We start from the raw sequence: 19,160 nt of genomic DNA, 5'->3' as shown, positions 1-19,160 counted from the left end.
GATGGATGGATGGATGGATGGGTGGATGGATGGGTGGATGGGTGGATGGATGGATGGATGGATGGGTGGATGGACATGTTTACAAGTTGACGGTTGTCAGTGCCAGAGCCCAATAAAGGGTGAATGAGAGGTCCAGGGACACGTGTTGTGTGTCCTCCGGCTCTGTCCTCAGACCACTGCTGAAGTGCCGCTCCTCAGCAGCTCTTTCTCAGGCCCAGGTGACACGTGAGCGGCAACCAGAGCCCAAGGTTGCTTTGCAATGATCTAGTTGTTTGTGTGACTACTGACTTCATATCCCTTTCCCTGCCAAACCCCTGAGGAAAAGTGCTGAGTTTATCTTGTTCGTCAGTAAATTCTCAGCCCCAGCCTACAGCCTGGCACATAGTAATAAAATAAAAGAATGAATGACTGAGATCCTCGGGTGATATATCCCTGCAGGTAGGGCCCTGGCAGTGTGGGAGTTGGGGGGACAGAAACCCCCAGTGCCCAGGGGATCTGGAGGGAGTTGGGTGAGCGGGGAGGAGGGCAGAGGGGTGGCCGAGGGAAGACAAAGGCTACAAGTCGGGTCAGGGGCCAGGTGAGCTCTGGTGTTTGGGTCTCGGGACATGGAGAGCTAGAGGGGAGGTTTGGTCTTAATTGCAAAAACAGCAACAAGACTCTTAGGGCCTCCTCCCTGGCCGGGACGGGGTGGGAGGGTGAGCACGGGGCACCAGGCTCTGGGACCTGTTGATGGCGAAGGCAACTGCTCAGCCCCTGTCTGCTGTGTGGACGCCTTTCTCCGAAAGGCCCTCAGGGAGCCAGAGACTGCAGGAGGGCTTTAGCGCCTCAGACCAGCCCGAGGACTTTCCCACCAGCCCGTCTCCACAGGTCTTCTCTGTACGCTCATGAGTTCCGGGCCAGGGGAGGAAGCAGAAACAACCCTTCATCCTCACAACCCGGGCACCAGGGCACTGGCCTTACCCGCGGAGTCCCGTCCAAGGGGGCCAGGCTATGGCACAGGCTCAAGGCCTTTCTGAGGGACGGTATTCTGGAAAAGCAGCCTTTGCCTGTTGCTCAAGCTTCTCGGGAAGAAGGGGCCTGGCCATTTCATGGGCGCCCCCACCCCACCCCGCCACTCCACCCCTGGGCCTGGGCCTGGGCCACGTGCTCTTAGAAGCCTGCTCTCAGCCTTTGTGAGCTCACGAGGCTGTGTGGATGGCTTACTGTCCACCAAGCACGCAGCAGGTGCGGGTGAAGGCATGAGTGAGAGGTCAGCGGATAGCAGAGGCTGAGTGGACAGGTGATCTCGCGCCCTCCGGGCTCACCGGAGGTGATGCAAGGTGCTAGCAGGGTTGGCACTCACACTGGGGACCAGGGAAGGCCTGAGGATGTGACTCCCGAGCTCACGCCCGAGGGTGAGTAGGAATCCGCCAAGCACACAGGAAGGAAGTGCTTTCTAGGCAGGGACAGGCACGAGCAGCAGCTCTGAGGTCAGAAACAAGTCTCGGAATAAAACTGGATCTGAAGCTGAAAGGACACCCCGGCTGTCTCGCCCAGTCACCGCCGAGTCTCCGGGCGCGGTGTTTCGTGGCGAGGAGCTGCCCGCATGAGGTCGCCGGGCCCCGCAGGTGGCTTTCGGAACGTTGAGCCGCGCCTCTGTGTTCACGCCGGGCACTTGTGGGCCAAAGCAGGGCCAGCCTGGCCCCCCCCCCAGTCCCCGACGGCCTGGCTCAAGAGTGGGGGAGGGCTGGCCTGTGGCGTGCCTGTCCGCCTGCCCCGTCCTCCCTGACCCCCGCCCCTCGCCCTCCAGGTCATCCGCAAGGGCTGGCTGACCATCAACAACATTGGCATCATGAAGGGGGGCTCCAAGGAGTACTGGTTTGTGCTGACCGCTGAGAACCTGTCCTGGTACAAGGATGACGAGGTGAGTGAGGGCCGCTGGTCACTGCAGGGGCCCGTGGCCCGGGGGTGCGCCAGACTGCCGGCAGGGGCTGAAAGAAACAAGTCCGTCAGGGACCCTTGGGTGGAGGTGGGATGTGAGGTGACGGGGGCACAGCCAGGCTGGAGGGAGGGGGCTCGGCAGGACTGGGGCACTGGGGCCAAGCACCCTGAGAGGGTGGGCAGGGTGCTGGCTGGCCCTCCTTGACCCCACCACGTCCTGCAGCGCCTTCCTGTTTTCCTGCTCCAGGGCGTGCCGCCTCCTCCGTGGCCCCCACAGGCCCATGACACACACGAGTGCGGCTGCCAGACACCCTGTTTAACCCCTGCACCCCAGTCCCTCAGCCCCCCCCAGTCCAAAGGAGAGGCCCACAGTGCCTCCGAGCTGGGGGCAAGGAGTGACAGGCACTGCAGCGGTACCACTGGAATCCCCGCCCGCCCACTGGGGTGCCCCGAACCCCGTAGCCACCACCCTCCTTTGCTGCTGGTCTCCTTTAAGAATGAGTCTATTTGGCTTCCACATCTGGATTCCAGAGGTGACCAGAGAGAACGGAGGGCTGGGGGCGGAGGGGGGGGCTCCTTGTAATGAACTCCAGCTGGCCCAGGAGTGGGGGAAGGGCCCTCTTCTTCCTGAGGGGACTGTGTACAATAGGGCACCCTCAACAGGGGAGCAGGGCTTGGGGGGGTCTCAGATTTTGGTCTTCAAGACCCCTCCTTGGTCCCTGTCCCCTCCAAGTCCCTGCGGACAAGGCCCCCCCCTCCTTGGGCGGGCCTCTGTCGTCACTGGCGGGGGCGCCAAGCCATCTGGACCTCATTACCCCAACCCTGGCCTCTCCCTGAGCTGGGGGGCCCCTGGAAGGGTGGCGTGCGAGGTGGCTGGGTAGGGGTGTCGGGTCCTGCTTTATTGCCCGGGCTGGCTCCCCAGCCGCCCCCCCATGGGCTGTGTTGGGGCTCCTCCCAGAGGTGGGGACATGAAGGGTGCCCTGGGGCTGAGGACCTGATCCACTGGGGGCCACCTGAGAGGGGTCCCCGTCCTTGTGCCTGGGGGGTCTCTTGTGGAGTCTTGTGTGTGCATGGGGGTTCCACAGTGCGTGCAGCGGTGTGGAGGAGGGGAGGGAGCTTTCCTAGGTGCGAGCATCTAGGTGTGTTTGCAATCTGTGGGCCTCCACGTGCCCCTGGGAGCAGACTGTGTGTGCCGAGGGGCGACTCGGGGTGTGTGCCCGTGGGAGCATGTGCATGTGAGGGCAGCGGGCTTGAGGGGGTACACGTGGAATGTCGGAGAGCTGTGTGGATGCGGACTGTGAGGTGGGACAGGGCTGGGCCCACGGTGTGTGTGTGCGCCTGCGTGCACGCGTGTGCTCACCCTTAAAATGTGCGTGTGTGTTCGGGGCACGGATCTGAGGTTTCGGGCTTGTGTGTGGGAATGTATGTGCCTGAGTTGTGGGGTACGCCAAGGCTGTCCCTTCCCTGACTCCCCGCCTGACTCTTGGCGGGGGTTGGCCTGAGGCCTGCGCAAGCTTTGGGAGCCAGTGGTCCCCCAAACAAAGGCCTCAGTCAAATACGAGGTGAGGGTGTGTGTGTGTCGGCGGTGAGCAGGTTTTTGCACTAGGACCGATGGAGACGTAGAAGTGGTCCTGGATGGGGGAGGGTGACCTGTCCTCCTTCTCCGCCCGACCGCCAGACCTCTGGTCTTGGCACAGGGAGGCCCCGCGGGCAGGCAGGCAGATACCCACAGCCCCAGTCCTTGTGGACCCCCCATCTTGTCAGTCCCTGTGCCACCCATCAGCAGCCGCCCGCACCCCATGCCACAGCAGGTTGGCACCCCCACCCTCGCTCCTCCTCCCAGCCAGTGCCCCTCACCCCCGCCCCGGCCCTGGCTCCGGCCCCGATTCTAGGGCGGCAGGCAGGGTCGTCCGTCTCTCCAGCGGCGCCGAGGGTCTAACCCAGCCCAGCCTAACCAATGTGCAGACTACTGTACAATTTGGGAGTCCTGAACAGATAGTCTAAACACTGGGTAGACGGAGTGGACGTGTCCTCTGCTCCATCCAGGCGGCAGTGTCTGTCCATCGGGGGGGCGCTTCACCCCATCTCCTGAAGATCCAAGGCCCCCCAGCCCCCGTCCCAGTGTCCCCTCGGCCCCAGCCCGGACAGCCCGTGGTCCCCTCTCTGCTCCCGACTCCCCTTCTGCCTCTTTGACGTGGCAGGGGTGAGCAGGAGCTGTGGCTGGGGAGGAGGGGCCCGGGGAGGGGGCAGGCCGGCAGGAAGGGAGGGGTGGGGAGAGGAGGCCGCTCCTACCTAGTGTCCAACCCCAAAGCGCAGGGCGGGCGGTGGCGGGGCCTCCCTCGAACGGTTCCAGATGTTCTTTGGCCGTGTGTACAACTTCCTCTTCTCCTCCCCCGCCACCCTCGGGGCTCCTGGCCACCCGCCTGGCATAAAGAGGGCTTTATGTGAAGGGCTGGGCCCGGCGGGTGCTGGGGGCAGCAGGAGGTGGGCAGGATGATGCCAAGACTGGGAAGCAGGGTCCCCCCAAATCCAGCCCCCACCTGAGATCCTGGTCTAGACTGACGCCCAAGTCCCAAGTGCCTGAGACCCACACAGACCCCCCCCACCCCGGCCATCCGGGTTCTGTGGGGTTGGGTGGGGATGTAGGGTACATGCAGCCGAACCCCGCCCCCCCACCCCAGGTCCCCGAGTCCTTCCCAGACACGCAGCTGCAGACACGGGGCCCGCACCAGACACACACACGGGCCGAGCCCCCACCCGCCATGCCAGAGGCACACAGACCCTCCAGGCCACGCCGACATGTACGGGAGCATGTGTCCGTGCCGGAGAATGTGACCCCGCGGGTGCGCCCCACGGTCCTGCGAACACGGCAGCACCCACAGCCGCCACCTGCATCTGCAGAGGCGTGAGCCGCCCTCCCGGCACACAGACTTGCCCGCGCTCAGCTGGTGCCTCTCAGACTCACGTGCACACACGTCGGTGTGCCGCCGACACCGTGCGCAGGCCGTGGCGGGGGACACGGCCGTGGGGGGCGAGCGCCGGCCGTGGGAGACGCGCTCAGGCCGGCCCCTGCCGCAGACACTGGCGCACAGGTCGCACACACAGACGCCGTCTCCAGGCCTGTGTGCGTGTCTGAGCACTACCACGCTGGGGGCTGGGGAAGAGGGCCGAGCCCGCCCTTTGAAGCTGCCAGGGCTGGCAGCCCCCCTTCGCCGTCTCTACAGTCAGGAAATGAAGTCAGAGGCTTATCCAGAGCCGGCCCGGCAGCCAGGCCCAGGGCGAGGGAGGCTGGTGTGTGTGGTCCCTGGCTGGGGCCGGCCTGGCCTGCGGCCAGGACCGGCCGGAGCGAGATGTGGAAGCCACCCTCGGCCCGGCCACCCTGGGCTCTTGAGCGCTGGCACCATGGCAGAGCCGGGGGGGCGGCCTGATGCCACGGGGCACCGGCCGTCAGCAGGCCGGGCTCTGCACAGACAGCACCTGTGCGGGCTGGCCCCCGCTTCACCGGCAGCGCCCTAGTGAGGTGACATGGCGGAGCCGCGCCCGCCTCACGCCGCCCCACCTTCGCCCGCAGGAGAAGGAGAAGAAGTACATGCTGTCGGTGGACAACCTGAAGCTGCGAGACGTGGAGAAGGGCTTCATGTCCAGCAAGCACATCTTCGCCCTCTTTAACACAGAGCAGAGGTGCCGCCCGCCCCTCCTGATGCCAGGCACATAGGTCTAGAAAGCAGGGCTCTGCCCGTGCCCGAGCAAGGCGCATGCTGAGTTTCTGCTCAGCCAGACTTTGGGCCAGAACCTCTCCGTGTCCTCTGTCCCTTCCCTCCTGCCTCCCTCTCCTCCCACCACCCTTTTCTCTCTTCCTCGCTCCCTCTCTCTTCTCCCACCTTCCAGTCACTTGTTGGGTGCCCCTGGGGCACAGAGCCTCCGTGGGGTCTGTCCCCCACCTCAGCGTCCTGGGGTGAGGCCCCAGTAGCCAGGGCTAACTCTGGCTTCTCCGACAGCCACCTTCAGGGGAGCCCCAGAGAGCCAGGATGGGAGTCTGAGGGTGTCCCACAGAAGCCGCTTCAGCTCGGCCAGTTTCTGATGGAGCACTTTACGCCTCATTTCACTGAGTCCTCACCATGACCCCTGGAGGCAGGACTTGTTAGCCCATCCTCCAGATGAGGAAACTGAGGCTTGGAGAGAAGGGACTACTTGTTGAGGGCAGCCTGCTGGGGGTGAGAAAGCCAGAACTGTCCCCCCACTCCCCAGCCTCCCCCGTCTCCCCTCACCACTGGTCCCATCTCGCAGGAACGTCTACAAGGATTATCGGCAGCTGGAGCTGGCCTGCGAGACCCAGGAGGAGGTGGACAGCTGGAAGGCCTCCTTCCTGAGGGCTGGCGTGTACCCTGAGCGCGTGGGGGTGAGTGGCAGGGCGGGGAGGGAAGGGGCCGTTTCTAAGCCCTGACCTGCTCCCGCCCTGTCCCTGGGGTGGGATCTGAGTGAAATCTTCTCCCCATCTTCCCGTGTCCCTTTCTCTGCCACAGATGGCATCTCCTGCACCCCCCCACTTGCCGGTGTTTGCACGTGACTGTCTTCTCCCTGCTCCCCTCTTTACACGTCTAGAGTGGGGGCCCTCGCTTCACTCAATCGCTCCCCTTTTCCTCTCTCTGTGTCTGCTTCGGCTATGCTTCCTGGCGACATCGCTGACGTGGTGACCTCTGTGGCTTTGGTGTGGCCCCAGGACAAGGAGAAAGTGAGTGTACCCCGCCCTTACCCTCCACCAGGCCCAACTCCAGCCTGGCCCAACTCAGGCCAGGCCCTCAGAATCAGGAAGGGACCTTGAAGGTGTCCTTTCCTGGTTGGTGGGCCAGAAAACTGAAGTTGTAGGCAGGAGACTGAGAGCCAAGCTAAGGATGAACTCGGGCCTGCTGCCCCAGAGACACTGGGGTGGCGCAGCAGAGGGTGGGGGTGCGGATGTCTGTGTTCGCACCAGCTGCTGCTTTCTGTGCCTCTGTCCCAGGCACCCTGGAGGGGCTGAGACTCTGGGGGTACCTGGACCCTGGCTGCGTACGCCCAGCTACCCTGGTGGCCTCTTCCCCATGATAGGCCAGCGAGACCGAGGAGAATGGGTCAGACAGCTTCATGCACTCCATGGACCCCCAACTGGAGCGGCAGGTGGAGACCATCCGGAACCTGGTCGACTCGTACATGGCCATCGTCAACAAGACTGTGCGGGACCTCATGCCTAAGACCATCATGCACCTCATGATCAACAATGTGAGTGCTGCCTCGTGGGGGGCAGGCGGCCAGGTCGGCCTGGGGGAGGCCGGGACCAGCTCTGTGGGCCCAACAGAAATGCAGTGGGCTGTGAACTTTCTATATTCCTTTACAGTTTCTAGTAGTCGTGTTAGGAGAAGCAAAAAAGCAACAAAATTAACTTGAATAATACATTTATTTAACCCCAAACGCATCTCTCAACATGTAATTAATCTAAATATTATTCACAAGATAGCTTTTACATTTTTTTTTCCCAGTCCAGGCACTTCCTTTTTCATTGGAAATACTTCATCTGTATTTACAGCTCAGGAAGTTTATAGTTGAAAAAGGAGACTGACATCCCCAAGTTGTTCCAAACATACTTACATGGAAACAGAAAGGGTCAGGAACCCACCTTTTGAGATGTTTTGGAACCTCTACAACCCATGGCTCGGTGCCAGAACGCAGCTCTTAGGGAATTAGAATGGGGCTTGAGTCCTGACTTGGCACAAATTCTGTGTGATGCTGCAGAAAGGAATTGCGCCCTCTGAGCCTCTGCTTCCTTACATGTGTAAGAATAGAGTTGAGGACTAAATGAATAAACAGTGGGCAGAAACAGTGGCCGGCATGTAGCACATGCCGGCCAGACGCTTGAGTTTGAATAAGGAATAAATGACAGGTCCGTGGCCGTAAAAGCTCAGCACCTCTCCATAAATGTGCAAGTCTGGAGCAGGTAACACCAGGGATTTTCAGGAGAACATCAACCCAGGCCTGCACCCAAGACTCCCTCGCCCAGCCCACAGCTAAGCTTGAGGACTCTGAACACTTGAGATCGTCATCGTCCGTGTTTCGGTCCAGCCCAGTCTGTAGTGCCGGGGAGAGGCGTGACTAGCCCACTTTACCTCTGAGGAAACAGGCTCAGAGAGCAGGTGTCCTGGTTGTATGACAGATGGCCCATGAGGGTCCGCCCAGATCTGTGACCCTGCCAACATTTCCTCTCTGGACCTCAGTGGTCCCACATGAGAAAAGGGCAAGAGGGGATGGTGGTGGAACCTCAGAGTTTAGTGGGTGGTGCCGACACCCAGGTTCCCAGGCTTCCGTGTCCCAGCCCCCATGCTTCTCCCGCCTGCAGACAAAGGAGTTCATCTTCTCGGAGCTGCTGGCCAACCTGTACTCGTGCGGGGACCAGAACACGCTGATGGAAGAGTCGGCGGAGCAGGCGCAGCGGCGCGATGAGATGCTGCGCATGTACCACGCACTGAAGGAGGCGCTCAGCATCATCGGTGACATCAACACGACCACCGTCAGCACGCCCATGCCCCCGCCCGTGGACGACTCCTGGCTGCAGGTGCAGAGCGTACCGGCTGGACGCAGGTACCAGGGCCGGCCCCCACGGCCCCAAAGCCCCCCAACCCGGGGCCCGCGGGAGGAGGGCCGGGACCGGGCAGTGGCGCGCCCGCGTCACCGGGGTGGCTCCCACCTGGAGCGAGGGGCGGAGCTTAGAGAGGGGCGGGGCTTTCGCGGGGTGGGGCTTGCCGTGGAGCGCTGGCTGCGGAGCGGGGTGGAGCTCGGACTTTGGAGCCGTGGGGCGGGGCTTAAGCTCCAGCTATCACCTGGGGCGGGGCTTGCGTGCATGGGCGTGGCCGCACCTGGCTGGGGGCGGGGCCTCAGGCTGGAGCAGAGCCGCTTATCCCCCGCCTCCCGGTTTTCCATTCTGTCGTCCGCAGGTCGCCCACGTCCAGCCCCACGCCGCAGCGCCGGGCCCCCGCCGTGCCCCCAGCCCGGCCAGGGTCGCGGGGCCCTGCTCCTGGGCCTCCGCCTGCTGGGTCCGCCCTGGGGGGGGCACCCCCCGTGCCCTCCAGGCCGGGGGCTTCCCCTGACCCATTTGGTCCTCCCCCCCAGGTGCCCTCGCGCCCCAACCGTGCCCCACCGGGGGTGCCCAGGTGAGTAGGGGCAGAAATTGGCGGGAGAGACCCCAAGGCGGGGGTGTCCGGGAGGGAGGTGGGCCGGACATCGGAACATCGACCCTGGCTGCCAGAGCCGCCTCTCCAGCCTGGGCTCTCGGACAGTGGGTGCTGGAACCACTGGGTGGAGCCTGCCGGCCAGCTGAGTCCCGGAGGTGGTCCTTTCAGGAGAGGGGGCAGTGGGGATCCTCCCACCGGCCCCCTTCTCTCCAGCACTTGCATGGCGCTTCCCTCCTCCTTCACTCTTCGCTGCCGACCACATTGCATTTCTCTGACTTTCCCCCTTTCTTATCCTCTACTTCTCTCTCCCAGCCGGTGACCCTACCTCAGGTCTGAGGGTCCGAACCCAGATCCTCTCCAGACTGGAGGTCATGTACACTCAGGGCCACCCGTCACTCCCACTTCCCAGTCCTGGCTCTAGAGCTGTCCCCTGGGGTGTCGGCCTCCAGCCCAGAGAAGCAGAGCCAAGCTGTGACTGTGTGGCCAGCGAGGTGTGCGATGTGTGTGTGGGCGTGCACACGAATGTGAGTGTAAGTGTGGCACCCAGGCGTGGCGTAGGATGTGGAGCAGATGCGAAAGGGCTCACAGAACTGGGGCAGACACGTTTTTCCTTCCCTCGGCCTCTGGCCAGACCTAGCCTGGACCCTCACGGCTGGGACGAACGCAAGTGTGGGTGAAGAGGTTCCCAGGAGACAGGGCTCTCCTCCGCTCTGGCATTGCCTTCTTGAGCGGTGGTGCTCCTTCAAGAACACTGCCTCCGATCTGCTTCAAGATGAATGGGTTCATGATTCCAGATGGCTGGAGGGTAGAACCCTGGGTCTGGCATCAGTGACACCCCCACCCCCACCCCAGAAAAAATCCCAACAACAAAACACCAGAGGTGAGGTGAGGGTTGCACTGTGGTGGCCTGCTCACCTAAGCAGATGGGGAAAAGCAGGCAGTGTGGTTTTGGTCAAGAGCACTGGACTAACGTCCAAAGCTTCCTGTTCCTGACCTTGGAGCGAGTCACTCTCACTTCCAGAGCCTCAGTTTCCCTTTACCCAGTGATAACATTCTGCCTTTCTCCCCGGCTTGGAGTACTGACCAAGGGAGGCAGTGGCTACCGGGGGGCTCATTCACGGCCGAGGCGGCTAAGGAACTCTTGCCTAACTTCCAGCATGAGTCCAAGTTCTTAAGGGTATTTGACATGCCCAGGTCTGTGCTGAGGTGTGAATATGGGCACTGTGAGGTTGGTACGCGCTTGAAATCCGGCCTTGCTGACATGTGGGGAACACTGAGCGTATCGCCACCCTGCCTCCGGGAAGAGGCCACCTGGGTGAGCTTCAGCCCAGCTGGGTTTCCGTGAGCCTGGGAGCTGATGGAGATGAGGCTCAGGTGCGCGAGGGGTGGGCCAGGAAGTGAGGCAGTGCGGGATGCACTGAGAAGCGCCACTGGCCAGAGCACCGTGCAGATAGAATGAGGAAGAATAAGCATAAGAAGACTGGAGAACTTCAAAGTCCTCAGGAGACTTTGACTTGTTGAGAGCACTGCCTCAAGCAGCAGGGAGCCACAGAAGGTTCTGGAGCAGAAAAAAAATTAACAGATGGACCTTAGAAGGCAAGACCTGCCCCTCCTGGAGCTGCGCAGGTGGCCTCTGAGCGTGGTGGCACAAGTGTACAGGGAGCTGGTGCAACGCCTCCGTGTGTGGGCGAGCTTCTGTGTCGTGACTCAGCCACGCGTGCTTCCCTGTGCCCACGGGCTGCATGCCTCAGACCCGCGCTGCACGAGCCCGCCAGCCGGGTGCCGCCGCGTGGTGGGGAGACGTGTGCGTGACTGCGCATGTGTGTCAGCGTGTGCATGCGGGGCCGAGGGGCCTCCCGGCATGTGCGCGCACGCGGGCGTGTGCGTGAGCGCGCCCCCAGGCCTGCCCCGTCCGTGCGTGTGAAGTGCCATGTTGATTTCGTGCTGTCTTTCAGAATCACTATCAGTGACCCCTGAGGAGCGTCAGCACGGTAGGTACACGCCTCTCCACCTGCCGCATGATCAGTGTGTCTGCCCCTGCTGCACCAGCTCCAACTGGGGGCACAGTGGGACCTCAGGGCCAGGAACCGCCACCCCCGCCCCCTCCTCTTGCAGCTCCAGACTTATTCTGTCCTCTCTACCAGCTGGCTCTCACCTCCCTTCTCAGCGAGCCCCGGGACTCAGCGCCGCTGCCTAAGACCTCCAGGCTGAGCCTGGAGAGCCCTGAGGCCAGGCTCCGCGCCCAAGCTGGCAGACCAGGGTGCGCTCTGGAGCTGGCAGAGGGTGTCTGGTTGAAGGTGTGGGGCAAGGAGGTCGGAGGGGGTTGCGTGGGGGCCGGAGTCAATGCCAGAGGCCTTGGAAATGCATCCTGCGAGTGCTGCCCCGTGCCCCTGGGGGCGCCGCTGTAGCCCTGGAACCGGATCCACCACGGGGCAGAGGTCAGAACCCACCCCGTGGTGGCAGGCGAGTGGCCGTTGGGGAAGGCTTGGGTTGCTGCAAGGTTTTGGAAAGCCGCAGAGTCCCAGCCACACCCTGGGCCCAGGGCCACCTTGCCGACCAGGCAGCGCACCGCGAAGGCACTGCCACCCTCCCTGGCACTGCTGTGCCGCCAGTGCAGACCGAGCAGCCTCTGTGCCCAGGGTGAAGTCCCGTTATCACCTGCAGGCCATGGACCTGGGCCTGTTACTCCTTGGGGGACCGCCCCTTTCAGTCAAGGGGCCTCCGTGTCCGCTGACCTAGGCAGGTCGGCTCCTCCGAGTTCTGCCCCAGCTGGGCAGTAGACTCGCCCCACGGACCCGCCCCGGCCCGACGCTGACACTTGCTCTTCTGCTTTTCCCAGCAGGAAGGGCCCAGCCTCACCTACGCGACCTGCGGTCCCCCGGCCAGCTGAGGCTCCCCTCTTAGACTTATGAGCCTGTGGCCGCTGGCGTCCGGCTGCCTGCCCTCCCTGCCACCCCAGGGCCCCACCCCAGAGAGGACTCCCGGGCTCTCCGCCCGCCCCAGGGCACCCCCAGTGCGCCCTCCAGCCATCCTTTCTGCTCCACTCTCCGGTTCAGAGTTCTTCCGCCAGCAGAACGGTGCCGTGGTGAGGGGCCGACGGCCCCCCACTCCCGAGGCTAAGGGTGGCCCTGGGCCAGTGGGGTGAAAGATGGGGCCAGAGAGGAGGGCAGCCGGAGGGGCCGAGGACATGTGTGCAGCGTGGGTGCACTGTCTGGGTGTGTGAGGCCAGCGTGCGTGCGTGCAGGGACAGGGCTCCCTGCGATCCTCCACCCCCTGCTCTCCCGACTCCTCTCCCACACCCGAACCCTGCCCACGCCCTCCCCACCTCCCCTGCAGCGCTCAGCCCTGGCTGCACAAGCCTTACCATCTCCCGCCTTTTCTTCTCTCCCGTTTCCTCTCTGCTTTCTCTCCAACTGCCAGCCGATCGGGTCAGGCAAGTCCATCCCGTCCTGAGAGCCCCAGGCCCCCCTTCGACCTCTAAGCAGGCCCCTCTTCCTCGGAGACCTCTCTTCCCAAGCCCGCCTGGACGGCTGCTCTGTGACCGTGGCTCCCCAGCCCCAAGCCTCCCCTCTGTGACCTTAGTCTGTTGTAGTGGTGAGCTCACTCATCCAGGCGTGACCTTGGTGACACTTGTGTCCCTCCGTGGCATCGCTCCTGCCCTGTCCTATAAATACCTGCGCGCGTGCACACGCACACAGACGTGTGCGCAGCCACGCCAGCCCCTGGTGCCGGGAGCCGCCGCGCTGTCCTTCAGGAGTCCTGTGGCCCGACTACCAGGAGGCGCTGTCACCCCGACTGCCCCGCCAATGCGCGCCACCTCCGGCGAGCCTCCCCGTCGCCCCAGCCAGTGGACAGCCAGCCCGCGCCCCCTTGCCGCCCCTTCCCCCGAGCAGCTGCGTGCCCTGGCCGCTCCTGTCTTGCTGTCTCCTGGCTGAGAATAAAACCCATCTCTGAGCAATGGGGAACGTGTCGTGCACTGGCTGGTCTGAGTTCAGGGGGCAGGGAAGTTTAAACAGGGCGCAGGGTTGGCTGGGGAGGCCCCAGTCTTTCTGAGGCTGCCCTGGAAAGCACCTGGACGTTAGCTGGTCTTCATTGAACCCTGCGGTGGCCACCTGGGGATGGAGCACCGAGTCAGCCCAGAGGACAGATCCCGAGGGGGAAGGGGGGAGCCCCCAGGGGCAGGGGGCAGCGTAGAAACGCCTAGGCGGGGAGCCAGGACTCGGCCCCCTGGGGTGCCGGCCCCCTGCTTTGCCTCCACAGCATGACATGAGGTTTCTGAGTCTTGGTCATCAGGGCCAGGGGGCCCTCCCCAGGCGGCTGGCGCTGCTCAGGCCCCCAGAGCTGAGCCGTGTTGGGCAGGCTCAGGGCAGGGCAGCCTGGCGACCCGGAAGCCTGCCCTCTGCTGGCCGGACCCATGCCCTGCGCAGCGCCTGCAGCCCAGACCCCATTCCCGGATGCACAGGTCCCAGAAAAGTGGCGATTTCAGTTTATTCAGAAATAAAAGCCAACACCAGGAGCCACGTCCTGTCCTGCCTCCTTCCTCTGTCCTGTGATATCAATAAATAACTTTCTCTGTGTCAAATAATTAACAGAAACCTCATCCGGTGGCCACCTCAGCCTCCACTCGCAGGGGCTGTCCCAGCCCCGACACACAGGTCCCAGCAGGCGCACCGCTGGCGCTCCGCGTCGCCTGGCTTCTGAGCAAAGCCCAGTTTTCCACACGGTTGGGGGCAACGTGTGCCCCCAAATGGCCTGAACAGGCCATGTGCATCCCCTGTGGGGACTTTATAAGAGGAGAAAAATGATGACCCTCTGCAGAGGGGCCTCCAAAGTCATCAGGTACAGAAGCAAAGCCCACGGGGCCGTAGTAAAGAGCAAGGAGAGGCCACCTCGTGGCGATTTCGGGTGGCCTCAAGCCCGTGGGTATTTTGCAGGGGGTCAGGGAGGGCAAATCTTTAGTGATTCGAGGTGGCCTCAAGTCCGTGGGCATTTGTGAGTGGGGGTCAGGGAGGGCCTCTCAGTGGTTCGGGGTGGCCTCAAGCTGCAGGCCTGTCGTGAGGGGGTGAGGGAGGACCGCCACTTAGCGATTTGGGATGGCGTGAAGTCGGCGGGCCTTCTGAGCTGGTGAGAGTGGGCCACCCCACAGCGTTTCGGGGTGGCCCGAAGCCAGCAGGCCTTTGTGTTGGGGTACAGGAGGGCCACCACTTAGCACTTTGTGTCTCCTTGAGCCCGCTGGCATTTTTACTATTTTAATTGACGTCGATTGAGGTGACATTGGTTTACAGTACTGTTCACGTTTAGGGGTATAATGAAATGGTGTGCTTGAAAATGGTTAAGAATTTATACTGTGTGACATGCATTTTATTTTATGTTATTTCTTATTATTTTTTTAATGGAGAGCTCAGAGCTTTATGCTCATGGTATGTGGAGGTAGTATAATCACAGAGCTGTGAGGATGGGGAGAGGTTAGCATTAGCTTTGCAAATCCAGCACCTCTTCTGTGAAGCCCGCAGGCATTTTTGAGGTAGTTGAAGGAGGGCCACCCCTTACTGGTTCAGGGTGGCCTCAAGCCCGCGGGCCTATTGTGTGGAGGTATGGGAGGGCCACCCCTTAGTGTTTAGGGGTGGCCTCAGCCCGCAGGCATTTAGTGTGGGGTTAAGGGAGGGCTAACCCTTAGCATTTAGGGGTGGCCTCAGCCCCTGGGCCTTTTGTGTGGGGGGGTTGTGGGAGGGCCACCCCTTAGCATTTTGGGGTGGCATCAGCCTGCGAGCCTTTAGCGTGGGGGAAAGGGAGGGTCACCCCTTAGCATTTAGGGGTGGTCTCAGCCCGTGGGACTTGTGTGTGGGGGTATGGGAGGGCCAATGCCTTGGGGATCAGGGTCTCCTCAGGTGCCCAGAGAATAATCTATAGCCCCACCTGGAGGCTGGGGCGCAGTGTTCCCTACTAAGAGGGTGGTGATAAATCAAAGCAAAGGAGGAAGGAGTTGGGACTGGTGGGAAAGTCTGGGGAACAGGGGTGGGTTGGCGAGGGCTGGGTGGGGGCAGAGCCCCCAGACCAGGCCGGTGACACCACAAGGATCTTTACCTCCTTTCTTGTCCTGAAAAAGGAGTGGATGTGAAGGCGCTTGATAAAGACCCCCGTGGGATTCCCATGTTTGCACTTGGGGGAGCAGCTCAATGTCCACCAGCTCAGTGGGGTTCTCAGGGGGTCCTTCGGCCAGCCGGGCATCTCCCTGGGTCAGCATAAGTTCTTTGGAGAGACCGAAGCAGGGTGCTGAGTGCCGGGAGGGGCGAGCTCGCTCTCCCAGCCCTCTGCTCTGGGCCCTGCTCACCTTGCCCTTTGGCAGCGCCAAGCTCCCTGGGTGCTGGGGGGGCCCCAGCGGGCTGGGCAGCAGGCCTCCCAAGCCTCAGCCCTGCGCCCCTGCCCCGAGGCCCGCCTACCTGCTCACCGCTGGTCTCCTCCTCCTCTTCCTCCAGCTCATGTCCAGTTTCTGTCCGGGGCAGTCAGAGGGGCTCACCCAACCGCAGGCCGTGGAAGCAGCCCAGTAGCCAGTCAACAGCTCTTTAGAGTTGGGGGACACCACCAATAGCAAACAGCCCTTTCAGACGTGAGGCCCGGACCCTTGGAGGTGCCTTTCGGGGCTGTCACACACAGGACCGGAGGCCCCGTCTACACACAGGTCTCTGCCCTCTCTGCCCCCTCAGATATTTGGCTTCTGTGGGCTTCATTCCCCTCAGGAGCTGGAGCTGGCCATGCTTGCTCAGCTCCTGCTCACCCTGGTTTGTAGCCTCCTCAGGGTGCCCGATCACAAGGTTGCTCGGACCGTTCTTCGTTCTTTTTTTGCACACGAGAACTGCAGGACAGGCCAGAGGTGCAGGGCTGAGAGGATTCACCAGAGACAGAGCGGGCATCTACCTCAACACACGGCTGAGGGAGCGGGAGGGAGAAGGGGAGGTCTGAGCTCCACAGGGGTCCGCTCCCTGGCCGGTGGTCGAGCTCAGCTAGTAGCGGTGACCATGACGGTGCTGGGCCGTGACCCTGGGGCCACCGGGCAGGCCTGAGCCACTTTTCCATCCTGTGCTGAGGGGACCGTGGAGCGCCAATCAGCTCACAGCTGTCACCTGATTGGTCCTCTCCTTCATCAGGGAGGTCTGAGTTCAAAGGCGGTTGCTGAGGAGCAACTGTCACAACTGTCTAGTGCTGGGAGCAGCAGAGTGAGAGACCACTGCTGCTGCTGCTTGCTCCCAGCCCGCCACAGAGGCTTCTCCCAGATCTGCATCCACAGACGGGGTGGACACAGGCATGAGGGCCTCTGCCCCGGCCTCACACCTCATCAGAAGCGCTCTCTGGTGCTCTTCAAGGGAGGGGTGCTGAGGCTAAGCTCTGTTGGGTGAAAAGCTACCCTGGAGCAAAGCTTGCAATCCAGATGAGTCTATCGTCTCCAAGTCTCTCCACGAGTAGGGACACCCCTTTGCGGTTCGGGGTGGCCTCAAGTCCATGGGCCTTTGTGTCCTGAAATGAGCCACTGTTGTCTGTGGCTACAGCCTGGACAGGTGTTGGTGCCTCCCCCCGCCAGCTGTTTACGTTGTCTGGACTTTGCCTCTGTGCAGGGCCCTCCAGGTGCTGCCCGCTCCACACGGTTGGGGTGGCGGTGGGGTCACGCTGCCCCAAACTGCCTGAGTACAACTGAGGCCCTCTGCCAGAAGGCCTGGTGAGGATTAGGTTGGTCGTCAACGAGCCCCTGTAGTGACGTTTCTAGCTCCTCGCCTCTGGTACGATCCCCCAGAGAGTAAGACACAGCCCCCACCTGGAGGCTGTTCCCTACTGAGAGGGTGGGGACAGATGAAAGGAAAGGAGGAAGGAGTCGGGGCTGGGTGGGAAGCTGGGGAACAGGGGTGGGTTGGCGAGGGCGGGTGGGGGCCGAGCCCCGGGACCGCCGGTGGCCTAGACCACAAGGATCTTTCCCTCCTTTTTTGGCCCAAAAAAGGAGGAGATGCTGGGCTCTTAGTAAAGACTCCCTATTCCCACGTGTGTGCTTGGGGGAGCAACTCGATGTCCACCTGCTCAGTGGGGTTCTCAGGAGCCTCTTGGCCAGCCGGGCATCTCCCTGGGTCAGCCGTCTTCGGAGAGACAGAAACAGGATGCTGAGTGCCGGGAGGGGCGAGCTCGCCCTCCCAGCCCTCTGCTCTGGGCCCTGCTCACCTTGCCCTTTGGCAGCGCCAAGCTCCCTGGGGGCGGGGGGGGGCACCAGCGGGCTCGGCAGCAGGGTTCTCGTTAGCTGCTTGGTACTTTGCCTGCCATTCACTCCGCTCCTTCAGCAGCTGCAGCTCTAAGAGCTTCACCTGGAAGGAGACACACTCAGAATGGCAGGCGACCCCCTCTCTGCACCCACAGAAGTGCCGGCGCCCCACTACCTTCCTCTCCTCTTTGTCCTGGGCCAGCCGGCTGATGTATGCCTCCTTCATTCCTGCTCTGATGCGGCACATGGTGATGTGTCCCCCTCAGGACAGGAGACACGTACACCTAGACTGACCTCGTGTTTTCCTCACTCCCACTTCTATTGCCCCTGAAAATCTCCGCTGGCCACACCAGTTCCCGCCTTCAAAGACCCTGCTTTGCTGTTTGTTGGGGCTGGTCCCCAACACTACTCCTTAGCGGTTTGGGGTGGCCTCGAGTCCAGAGGCATTTTTGATCGGGCATTTAAGGAGGGCCATGTCTTACGACTTGGGGTTGCCATTGCCTGCAGGCCTTTTCTGTGGGGAGAAGAGAGTGCCACCCCTTAGCCGCTTCAGGGTGGCCACCAACCCACAGGCCTTTCGTGAGGGAGGGCCTCCCAAGCAGTTATGTGTAGCTTGAAGCCTGTGGGCATTTGAAAGGGATCCATTAGGTGGGCCACCCCTTAGCAATTAGGGGTGGCCACAAGACAATGGGCCATTTGTGTCGGGGTAAGGGTGGGCCACTCCTTAGCGGTTCAGGTTGGTCTCAAGCCTACAGGCATTTCTGCGGGGGCATTTAGGGAGGGCCACCCTTTAGTGATTTGTGGTGGTGTCAAGTCCACAGGCCTTTTGTGTGGGGGTATGGGTGGGCTACCTATTAGCAGTTCTGGGTGGCCTCAAGCCCACAGGCCTTTTGTGTGGGAGTAAGGAAAGGCCACCCCATAGTGGTTCGGGGTGGCCTCAAGCCCACGTGCATTTTGAGAGTGGTGGTTAGGTAGGGCCACCCCTTAGCAGTTTGGGGTGGCCTCAACCCCATGGGCGATTTTGGAGGAGGGATTGGAGGGCTACCCCTTAGCGACTGCAGTGGCCTCAAGCCCTTGGGCCTTTCCTGAGTGGGGGTAAGGGAGGGAAACCCCTTAGCAGTTCAGGGAGGCCTCAAGCCTGCTGGCATTGTGAGAAGGGGCATTTACGGAGGGCCACCCCTTACCAATTTTGGGTGGTTCAAGCCCGCAGGCCTGTCATGAGTGGGGGGTGGGGGGTAAGGGGAGCCACCCATTAGCAGTTTAGGGTGGCCTTAAGCCCACGGACATTTTGAGAGTGGGGTTTAGGGAGGGCCACCCCTTAGCGGTTCAGGGAGGTCTCAAGCCCTTGGGCCTGTCATGAGGAGGGTAAGATAGGATCAATCCCCTTAGTGGTTCAGGGTGTCCTCAAGCCCGTAGGCAATACTGAGTAGCGGTTAGAGCAATCCATGTTGAGATGACTCAGGGCAGATTCCCAAGTGTCCAGCTCAGTGTGCTGGAACCCGACCAAAGTGGATACACAGATCACCACTGACCGGGGCCCTCTGGGCCCAGGGTCATAGGGAATTAGGATGCAGAATTATAATTAGCACGGAGAAGTCAGACAGAAATTGGAGTGTCTCGGCGGAGAAGTGGGAACCCAGGAGAAAACAGACTAAAAAATTCTTCCACTGTCACTCAGAGTGGTTGTCAGTGTTGCTAGATGTCGAGGGAAGTACTGTCAAACTGGAGTCTTTTGAAGTCCTATCAGTGTTTAAAGGTGGGGTACAGCGAGACCAAGGGAGCCTGAACCCTCCCCCAGGGTA

At 61.9% G+C, this 19,160-nt stretch overlaps 2 protein-coding genes across 2 annotated transcripts in view; one reads left to right on the top strand and one right to left on the bottom strand.

Annotated features, from left to right (window-relative positions):
* Window positions 1-13,081, top strand: part of DNM1 (dynamin 1) — a 29,852-nt gene extending 16,771 nt beyond the window's left edge. The window contains exons 12-19 of the mRNA XM_012721208.1: window positions 1,769-1,903; window positions 5,492-5,601; window positions 6,208-6,319; window positions 6,641-6,652; window positions 7,006-7,176; window positions 8,288-8,529; window positions 8,883-9,098; window positions 12,540-13,081. Coding sequence (XP_012576662.1) covers window positions 1,769-1,903; window positions 5,492-5,601; window positions 6,208-6,319; window positions 6,641-6,652; window positions 7,006-7,176; window positions 8,288-8,529; window positions 8,883-9,098; window positions 12,540-12,600 — 1,059 coding nt within the window. The 3' untranslated portion in view covers window positions 12,601-13,081. The remainder of the gene's footprint in view (window positions 1-1,768; window positions 1,904-5,491; window positions 5,602-6,207; window positions 6,320-6,640; window positions 6,653-7,005; window positions 7,177-8,287; window positions 8,530-8,882; window positions 9,099-12,539) is intronic.
* Window positions 13,082-16,276: 3,195 nt separating this feature from the next.
* Window positions 16,277-19,160, bottom strand: part of GOLGA2 (golgin A2) — a 22,165-nt gene continuing 19,281 nt past the window's right edge. Inside the window, exon 28 of the transcript XR_001145145.1 lies at window positions 16,277-16,926. The gene's annotated coding sequence lies outside the window, so the exon portion shown is untranslated. The remainder of the gene's footprint in view (window positions 16,927-19,160) is intronic.

This window comes from Condylura cristata, unplaced genomic scaffold (assembly GCF_000260355.1).
Source record: "Condylura cristata isolate star-nosed mole 26May11 unplaced genomic scaffold, ConCri1.0 scaffold00006, whole genome shotgun sequence".
Taxonomy (NCBI): Eukaryota; Metazoa; Chordata; class Mammalia; order Eulipotyphla; family Talpidae; genus Condylura; species Condylura cristata.
Note: the sequence above shows the minus strand (reverse complement) of the source record. Positions and strands in the feature narration are given on the sequence as shown.